At 45.0% G+C, this 9,910-nt stretch overlaps 1 protein-coding gene across 4 annotated transcripts in view; it reads right to left on the bottom strand.

Moving 5' to 3' along the window:
- LOC123240309 (F-box only protein 6-like) overlaps window positions 1-9,910 on the bottom strand; it is a 28,518-nt gene that overhangs the window by 12,984 nt on the left and 5,624 nt on the right. For 3 of the 4 annotated variants that reach the window (XM_044667744.1, XM_044667743.1, XM_044667745.1), the window contains exons 3-6: window positions 5,499-5,625; window positions 3,400-3,495; window positions 888-1,023; window positions 76-258 (exon numbers count right to left, since the gene is read on the bottom strand). In XM_044667744.1, coding sequence (XP_044523679.1) covers window positions 79-258; window positions 888-1,023; window positions 3,400-3,495; window positions 5,499-5,625 — 539 coding nt within the window. In that variant the 3' untranslated portion in view covers window positions 76-78. Of the gene's footprint in view, window positions 1-74; window positions 259-887; window positions 1,024-3,399; window positions 3,496-5,498; window positions 5,626-9,910 lie in introns of those variants that run through there. The other variant, XM_044667742.1, reaches the window with a different exon arrangement.

Raw genomic sequence — 9,910 nt, 5'->3', positions numbered from 1 at the left:
TTCCTCCAACCCACTCCTGGCCGACTATGGAAAGCACTGAAGTGGAAAGCTGCAAAAGGAGGAAGGAGCCGTCACCTTTCATTCCGTCTGCGTCTCCCTCTCTTTGCTCCGCCGCCCGGTCACCTCGGGGCCAAGGGTGATGCTGCTGTTGGTGACGCGGGGGCCGTACCACCCCGCCCAGTACTGAGTGTCCTCACCCCCGTGCTGGAAGCGGACGTGACGGACTCCGGGGGGGTAGTTGGAGAATGTGTGGGAGACCTGGGAGAGGAGAGAGGGAGGCGTTAAACACTTTCTGGGTTAGTCCTTTGGCTTTGAACTTTGGGGTGGAAGGATTGGAGGGAGAGGGAAAGTAGGGGATGGAGATAGTGTGGGGTAGAAGGCCTGGGTTCTAAGGCAGGGGTTCTTTTGTGTGTCCTGGACCCCTCTTTGAAGTCTACGAACCCCTTGTCAATCATGTTTTTAGAAGCATAAAATAAAATTCTTAGGATGAAAGAAGCCAATTACTTTGAAATACAGTTAATAAAATATATTTATTATACATTATATATTCATAAAATGTATTTATAAATAGAAATATTTGTATATATGTATGCACATATATATTTATAAACAGAAATATAATGTATGTATACACATCTAGAAATAAATATATCCATATGTATATATAGAAAAATACCTTTAGGAAGAAATAAATATGTGCATACATATATGTATATATATACATATATGCACACAGACACATACAATTTTAAAATCGATACACCCCTGATGAAGAACCCTTGCCGTAAAATATTCTCCGAGCCAGCCCCCTGGAGCAGAGGTGGAGTGGGGCAAAGGGAGCTGAGACGGGAAGGTGGCCCAGGGCTTCCCTGTAGGACCTCACTGACCTCTCTCCACTCGCAGTCACTCCATTGCTCGACCACCACCGGCGGGGGCTCGAACACATCCAGGACGATGAAATCGGCCGATAACAGCTGCACACAAATCTGGTAGCGGCAGCCGCAGTCGTACCTGGCGGCAAACCTGAGAGAGGGAAAAAGAGACGGTTGAGCCTGAGCACAGAGTCATAGAGGTGAAGAACTGGAAGGAGTTGGAACGAGTCGTTCTGCCCTGGACGAGATATCCCCAACCACCGGTCATCCGGCTTTCTAGCTAGGACACGTAGTGAGGCGGCACGGACTGAAGGGACCCTGGAAATCGCCGTGCCTCGGTGCCGGAGGGCCGGAATTCAAATTCTAGTCTGCTGTTTACAACCTGCCTGACTCGGAGGAGCAATCATTTCATTTTTCTAGAAGCCTCCGTTTCCTCCTCTGTGAGACGGAGGGATTGGACTAGCTGGCCTCCGAGGTCTTTTTTGGCTCTAAGTCTATGATTCTGGGAGGCCTCAAACACCCCCGTGTTGCCGAGGGATCATTCTAAGTGTTAGGAAGAGTTTTAAGTGAAATCTTTCTAGCATAGCCTAGTGTAAAGATTAAAATTAATGTACAAGAACTAAATATTATATCTAACAATTTTTCACTAATAATAAACCAACAAAAAAGCTAACCAAAAAAAAGCCTGCTTGTGAGAGCCAAAGAGAGGAAGAGAGGCAGAGCTTCAGAACTTCTACAAACGTGACCACGCCACTGTGGACAAGGGGAAAGGCATTCTAGGTGATACAGAAAGGAAGTTTGGGTAATGGAGTTTTAGGGGTTCAAGACTTTCCAACTATACACTAGCAAGAAGTCCTGCTTGGCTTTCAATTCAACAAGTGCTTATTAGGATCGCTGACTTAGAGTGGAAAAGGACCCTCTAGTCCAGGGGTTCCCAAACTTTTTTGGCCTACGCCCCCTTTCCAGAAGAAATATTACTTAGCCCCCTCGAAATTAATTTTTAAAAAATTTTAATAGCAATTAATAGGAAAGATAAATGCACGCGTGGCCATCACCGCTCCCCTGGATCACTGCAGCACCCACAAGGGGGCGGTGGCGCCCACTTTGGGAATCACTGCTAGAGTCCATCACTTTCATTTAACAAGTGTGGAAACTGAGTTTCTCAGGACAAGTGATTTGTCCAAGGTCACGCAGCTTGTTTGGGTCTGAGCGGGCATTTGCACGTAGGTTTTCCTGGCTCTAAGAACAGTGGGATTGGATTAAGTCACATTATGTGCTTTATGATTAAAATTAATCAACATGCATTTACTAAGCACCTACTATATGCCAGGGACTGTATCGGTTGGTGAAGGGACAAAGACAAAAGTGAAACAATCCCTAACCTCACAGAATTTATATTCTAACAAAGGAAACTGTGTGTATGTGTAAAACTGTATGTATATATACATGTATGAAACAATGTATACATGTGCCTATACACATGTGACATTATATGTGTGTGAAACTATCTCCATGTATGAAACGATGTATCTATGTATGTGTCTGCATACAGAGAGTTTCAGGGGGGTCAGCAGTGGCAGCCGGGAGGCTCAGGAAGAGCCTCGTGGAGAGGGGAGTCCTGGAACTGAACTTGGAAGGAAGCCAGACAGCCCTAGAGGCAGAAGGCAAAGACAGAGGGATGGAGTTGGTGTATCATGTGTAGAACAAGAAAACCAGTTTGGACCACAGAACGCAAGAAGGGGTTTGGAGCTGTGTTGTGAAGGGCTTTACATGCCAAACAGGAGTTTGTAGTTGACCCTGGAGTTAATAGGGAGCCATTGATATTTACTGAGCAGGGCAGTAACCCACTGATGCATCCTGTGCTTTACAAAGATCAATTTCTCAGCATAAATTGGAGGAGGAAGAAGAGAATTGGGGCAAAAAGACCAATTAGGAGTTGGCTGTAATGGTCCAGGCCAGTGATGGGCAAACTTTTTAAAGAGGGGGCCAAAGGAAAGGAAATGCTCATCTGTCAGTCTGTTTCTAAGGCAGCTCTTTCGAAGTTTCATTGTATTGTATCCTACTCGTATTCGTCAGATTAGGAAAAATGTTCCCTGGCAGGATAGAACATTTCAGGGCTCCCCCCCCCCACACCCCATCTGGCCCAGGCTGTAGTTTGCCCATCTCTGGTCCAGGGGAAGGATGTGAGTGGAAGGAGGGGGTGCAGATTCAAAAGATGTGGGGGAAGAATCTTATCAAACTTGGCAATTATTTGGGTGGGGGGGGAGGGAGGACTGAGAAGTCTAGGATATAGCAGTGAGGCTGTGAACCTGGAGGACTGTGAGGATGAGGATGGTGGTGCTCCCCACAGAAATAGGGGAGACGATGAGAAAAATGATCCCTGATGTGGAGCCTGGGCTAAGTCACCTGCCTGGGTTTCAGGCCACACTATCCCTCCTGCCTTGTTCGTAGGCTCCTGGTGAGGACGAAGGAGCATCCAGAAGTGAGAAGGTTCCATCCCACCCCACTGGGCTCCAGCCCCACTTGCCAGTCCTTGATCACGATGTCCGGCCTCACTGTGTCCATCAGTTCTTCCCAATACCCCTCGGCTTTCAGGTTCACCATTTGAGACTTGAGGCAGGTTCTGGGGAGACACGAGAAGGTGGTTGGACCCAGATTGGCTCAGCATAGAGCCGATCTCTCTTGTCACCCCAGTATATCTGGGGAAGTTAGTCCTCAGATGTAGAGGTGGAAGCTCCTCTTCTGCCCGACTCCCCCATGGCAACCAGGGGCACCAGGCTCAGAGCAGCTCATCAGATGTGACCTGTCCCTCAGGATTGGGATAAAAAGCATAGGGGAGTCATCTCTGGAAATTAGGGTCTCCCCTAAACATGAGTTAGGACAAGTAGGTGGCGCAGTGGATAGAATGCCTGGCTTGGAGGCAGGAAGTCTCATCTTCCCGAGTTCAAATCTGGCTTCAGACATTTCTTAACTGTGTGGTAAGTCACTTAAACCCCATTTGCCTCAATTTCCTCAACTGTAAAATGTACAATGAGCTGGAGAAGGAGACGGCAAACTATTATCTTTGTCAAGAAAACTCTAAATGGAGTCAGGAAGAGTTGAACACGACTGACCTGACTGAACAACAACCAGTATTTTGGCAGCCGGTAACCAGGAACTCATTTTTGACCCTTGGCTAATCATCCTTCCTTCTGAAGGAGGAGATGTGAAAGGCAAACGAGTGAGGAGTTTGGGGATCAGAGTCCTTAGCTTTGAGGTCTGGCTCCCTGGCTTTGCCCCGTGCCACCTTGGACAAGCAGCCAGCAGAATGCAGTTAGAATTAGTCATTACCTCTCTCCGAGAATGCTCATTCAAAATGAGGGCATGCGTCTAGAGCAGGGGTCGGCAACATATGGCTCTTTCTGCAGGAGCCATAAAGTCCATTTTTTTTCAGGTGCTGTTACAGGAGCTGCACTGTGAGCACTGTATGGCTCTCACGAAATTACATTTTAAAAAATGTGGTGTTTATGGCTCTCACGGCCAAAAAGGTTGCCGACCCCTGGTCTAGATGGTCCTCCTGGTTCCCTCCACATTCTCATCCTGGAATCTGGGGGCTCTTTGAAGGTGGGGTCCATCTTTTACTTTTCTTTGCATCCCTAGCACTTAGCAAGTGCTTGGCGCATTTGTTATTCAATTATTTCAGTCATGTCCAAATCTTTGTCACCTGATTTGGAGTTTTCTTGGCAAAGAGAGTAGAGAGGTTTGCCATTTCCTTCTCCAGCTCATTTTACAGATGAGTAAACTGAGGCAAACAGGCTTAAGTTATTTGCTCAGGGTCACACAGCTAGAAAGTGTCTGAGGTCAAATTTGAACTCGGGGTCTTCCTGACTCAAGGTGGAGTGCTCTATGCACTATGGTGCCACTTAGCCGCCCACCAAGCACATACTAGGTCATTAAATGCTTGTTGATTGACTTTAATCTCTAATCAATGAGTTAAGCATTTATCAGACATTTATTCAGTGCTTGGCACAGTACCAAGACCTATGGATGTAGTCACATTCTAATGGCTATGGCATGGAAATAACTGGGTAGAGACAAAATATATAGAGAATTGATGGAAGGTGATCTCAAAGGGAAGGCCCTAGCAGCTGGGGGGGGGGGGGGCTGGGAAAGGTGGGATCTGAGTCCAGACTTAAAGGAAACTAGGAAAGTTAATAGCCAGAGGCAAAGATGGAGAGCATTCTAGGGACAGCCAATAGGGAATTCAAACCCACAGAGATGGGAGATGATAGTTAGCTGGCCCAAAGGCACCTAGGTGGTCCCGTGGATGAATGCTGGGGCTGGAGTCAGAGGCCTGTATTCAAATCCAGATTCTGATACTTTCTAGGAAGTCATTTAACCATTGCCTCCGTTTTCTGGATTGTAAAATGGGGGAAAATAACAGCACCTCCCCTCCCTCCCCCCAGAGTTGTTGTGAGGATCTAATATTTGTAAAAGACTTAGCTCAGTGGCCAGCACATAGTAGGTGCTCTATAAATATTAGCTATTATAATTCTTATTATTTCTCAGCTGCCAGGGACTTCCTGGTCCCACTGTCCCTCCTTCCTCCCCTCCACCAGAACCCACTCAAGTTGGTATTCCTCTTACTGATAGGAGGTGACAAAGTATTTTTTGACTCTGGAGTCTGGAAACTCTCTCCCATGGGCTCCAGGAACATCTTCCACTTTCCATTTATCTCCTTCATTCCTGTCGAGTCTCCAGTGTCCTAATCCCTCTAGAAAAAGAACAAACAGGATCTTGAATTCTACAGAGAGGGGTGAGGTGGGGACGTGAGTCAGTTTCAATTCTAGGTCCCTCCTTGTGAAGAAGGTCCCCAGAAATGCCCAAACATATGACCTTCCATTTCCAACCTTTAACAAGTTCCCAGAGGCACAATTCCAAACCAAGGGCTGGAGGTGATGGGAAAGTTTAGATGGCAAGGATCATAGTTCATCTCGATGTTTCGTCTCCCTCAGTGCTTGGTGGGTGCACAGTAAGCGTTTAATAAATGTTTGCGGAATGGAATTAAAGTGATTTACAATCTGAGGGGTGCTATGACATACACCGAATGGGATTTTAGGGTTGGAAAGGCTCTCGTTGGCCATCTACTCTCACCTCTTCCTGAAAAAGAATCCCATCTATGATATGCCTGAACAAATACGCATCTACTTTGCCGGAAGCCCTCCAGAGAGGAGGTACTCACTACCTACCAAGGCAGCCCATTTCCCTTTGGGATAGTTCTAATTATTAAGACTTTTCCTAACATCCAATTTAGCATTGTCTCTTTGCCAACTTCTCCCCACTGTTCCCAGTTCTGCCCTCGGATTTTCTGCACAGCAAACCGAATCCCTCTTTCATGTAACAACCCTTCCAGTATATGAGTATAGTGTAGGCATCATGTACCTCCCTCCATCTCCTCTTCTTCGCTAGGAAGTTCATACAACTAATCTTAATATGGCACAGGTTTGAGGCCCTTCTCTAGAAGAGAAACATTGTAGAGGAGAATCAGGAACCAGAAGACCTGCTCTCAAATTCTGGGTCTGCCATTTCTTACCTATGTGATCTGGACAAGTCACTTAACCTCTTTTGAACTCAGTTTCCCTATATAAAAGGAGGGATTTGTGCCAGATGGCCTCTAAGGTCACTTTTAGCTCCAAATCTATGAAACTGTGATATATGTTGTTTGCTCTACTCTGGCAATCCCCAGATTATTCCCCTCTGGACAATTTCCAGATTATCTCACTCTGGACAATCCTCAGGTGATCTCCCTCTGGAAAATCCCTAGATTATCTCCCGCTGGACAATCCCCATGTTATTCCCTTCTGGGCAATATCCAGATTATCCCCCTCTGGACAATCCCTAGATTACCCCCTTCTGGGCAATATCCAGATTATCCCCCTCTGGACAATCCCTAGATTACCCCCTTCTGGACAATATCCAGATTATCTCCCTCTAGATAATCCCTAGATTATCCCCCTCTGGACAATATCCAGATTATTCCCCTTTGGACAATCCCTAGATTATCTTCCTCTGAACAACTCTCAGTTTATCCCCCTCTGGACAATCTCTAGTTTATCCATGTGATGTCTAGAACCTAACATGATCCAGCAGATGGTGTCTGACACAAATAGGCATTATCCAAAAGTCATACATGATGCATCAGAAAGGTACAAATAACTTGCTGTGAGGTCAGGTGTGACAGTCATAGATTTAGAGTTGTAAGGGACCCTATAACCTCCTCATTTTACAGATGAGAAAATCGAGTCACACAGTTAATAACATCCAAGAAAAAACCCCAGCTCAGGTCCTCCTATCTCCACATCCACTGCTTTCCCAGCTCTCTTCAAGGAGCAGGGAGGGAAGAAGAGGAAAGTCATTGAATCAGCGAAGGATTCTTGAAATCCTTTCTTCATATTATCTGGTTATATCGATTTGGGTATGTGTTCAAAAGCTTTTGAGTTTCATATGATCAAAATGGACCACTTTTGTGTTCTCTATTTATAATGAATTATGAATTCATCCCCAAAACCAACATCTGAAAGATACCTCCTTCTGCTCTCCCTGGGTACCACTTTTCAGCAGACACTGATATGCTGGAGAGGAGCCCCAGGAGGGTTTGAGGCTGAGTCTTACCAGGATCAGTTGGCAGAAATGTGATGTTTAGAGGAGAGAGAATACTTTGGGGAATTGTCTTCAAGGTGGCACAGTAGAGTGCCAGACTCAGAGTCAGGAAGACTCATCTTCCTGGGTTCAAATCCAGCCTTAGACAATTCCTAGCTGTGTGATCCTGAGCAAGTCACTTAACCTTGTCTGCCTCAGTTTTCTTATCTTTAAAATGAGTTGGAGAAGGAAATGGCAAACCGCTCTAGTATCTTTGCCAAGAAAACCCCCAAAGGGATCACAACGAATCAGACATGACTCAAATGACTGAACGACAATAGCCCTAGAGGGCTGGAAGAGACCTCATAGGACAGATCTAGTCCAGAGCTTCTAACTTGGGACCTGGTTCCTTTGATAATATTTCATTCAATATCATTGTTTTCCTTTGTGATCCTATGTGTTTTATTTGATGCATTTAAACACATGGGGCAGTGAGTTACCAGAGATATTCAGAGGTTGAAAAATTATTTTTGTTTCTGACATATGGGGCAGAACCCTAGGCCTGGAGTTAGGAGTTCAAATCTGAACTTGGATACATATTAGTCGTATGACTCTGGGCAAGTCACTTCACCTCTGCTTGCCTCGGCTTCCTTTTTTTGTAAAGTGGGGATAATAACATCTACCTCTCAGAGCTTTATGTGAGGATCAAATGAAATAATTACTTGTAAAATGCTTAGCAGACAGTAGGTGCTATATAAATGTTAACTGTTACATGATTCTGAGAAGGGTTTGCCAGACTGCCAAAAGGGTCCAGGACAAAATAGGTGAAGAACCTCTACTCTAGTCCAACCCTCTTATTTGGAAGATTTGAAATGATTCACCTAGTTCTGCTTGGCTCCAAAGGGTAGGATCAGGGGCAATGGGGGGGGGGCACAATTGTAGAATTGCTGATTTCTGTGGACTATAGAGGAATAATCTCATAATCAGAGTTGTCTAAAAATGGAATAAGATGTGCTTTGGGGTTAATCTTCAACTCTCATATATGGAGGTCTTCAGAGAGAAATGACAGGATCTTCTGCTCAGGGATGTGGTCTTTTGAGAATTTCCTGTGTCAACACAATTCCTAGTCTAGTTTACATCCCCACTAGGGGTTGTAAAATATATTGTAGATATTTTCCTTTTTCATCTTTATGACAACCCTAAAATGGAGGGTGTATAGTAGGGTGGTGCAGTATTTGTAACTGTGTTTGTAATACAGAATAATATTTGTAATACAGAAACTGAATTTGTAATACAGAAGACCTGGGTTCAAATCCATATTTTTTGACGTTACTGCCTGTGTGACCACAGCCAAATCATTTCCTTTCCCTGGGTCTCAGTTTCTTCAACTGTAAAATAAGAGGGTTAGACTAGATAGCTTCTGATGTTCCTTTATCTTTGATCCTATGATGATAATTAGACTATTTCACAGATCCTGTGAAGAAATGGCATTAGAATTGAGTTACGGTCTAGATAGTGAGTTTCCTGTCACCAGAGGTATTCAAGCAGAGGCTGACTATCTACCTTTCAGGAAGCCTGTAGAGCAATAGTTTTAAAATTATTTTTGTTGCTGGAATGACAATGTCCAGCTTTGGACACTTACTAGCTGCATGACCTTGGGCAAGTCACTTAACATCCATTTGCCTAGGAGGCAATTATGTGGCTCAATGGATTCAGTGCTAGGCTTGGAGTCAGGAGACCTGTGTTCGAATCTGACCTCAGATACTTATTACCTGTGTGACCCTTGGCAAGTCACTTAGCCTCTGTTTGCCTTTCTCCCATTGGAGAAGAAAATGGGAAACCACTCTAGAATCATTGCCAAGAAAATTCCATGAACACTATAGTCCACAGGGTCATGAAGAGTCAGGCATGACCAAACACCAACTGGGCACTCTTTGCTATGAGGTATAGCACTAAGTGGAATGTTAATAGGAGGACTGTTTTTGTTGAGGTCGAGATCTGACATGTCTTGAGGTTCCTCTGTGTGTATGTGTGTGTGTGTGTGTGTGTGTGTGTGTGTGTGTGATAGGCAAGTTCTGATTATCTGGCAAAGCCTGTGCTTACCATACTGGGTAGGAGAGGACCTACCCAGTATGTTCCTGGACCGGGATTCCTTTGGTATAAGGAACTCTCAAATTTGAGGAAACTCCCTTTACTTAATGCAAGTGGGTGCTTTCTCTGCAATTTGCTGCTTTAGTTGCCTGGGGCGCTGAGAAATTGTCACTTGTCCAAGGCCACCCATCCAGTATGCATCTAAGGTGGGACTTGTAGCTAGTTCTTTTTTGACTTTGAGATCAATTCCCTCTGCCTCTGAAGGAATGTGGGTTAGGAAAGGAGGCTGAAATGTCTGGGTTTTTAGCAGAAAGCAGCTACCCAGGATT

Source organism: Gracilinanus agilis, chromosome 3 (assembly GCF_016433145.1).
Source record: "Gracilinanus agilis isolate LMUSP501 chromosome 3, AgileGrace, whole genome shotgun sequence".
Lineage (NCBI taxonomy): Eukaryota > Metazoa > Chordata > Mammalia > Didelphimorphia > Didelphidae > Gracilinanus > Gracilinanus agilis.
The sequence above is the reverse complement of the archived record's forward strand: the minus strand, read 5'-3'. Positions and strand labels throughout refer to the sequence as shown.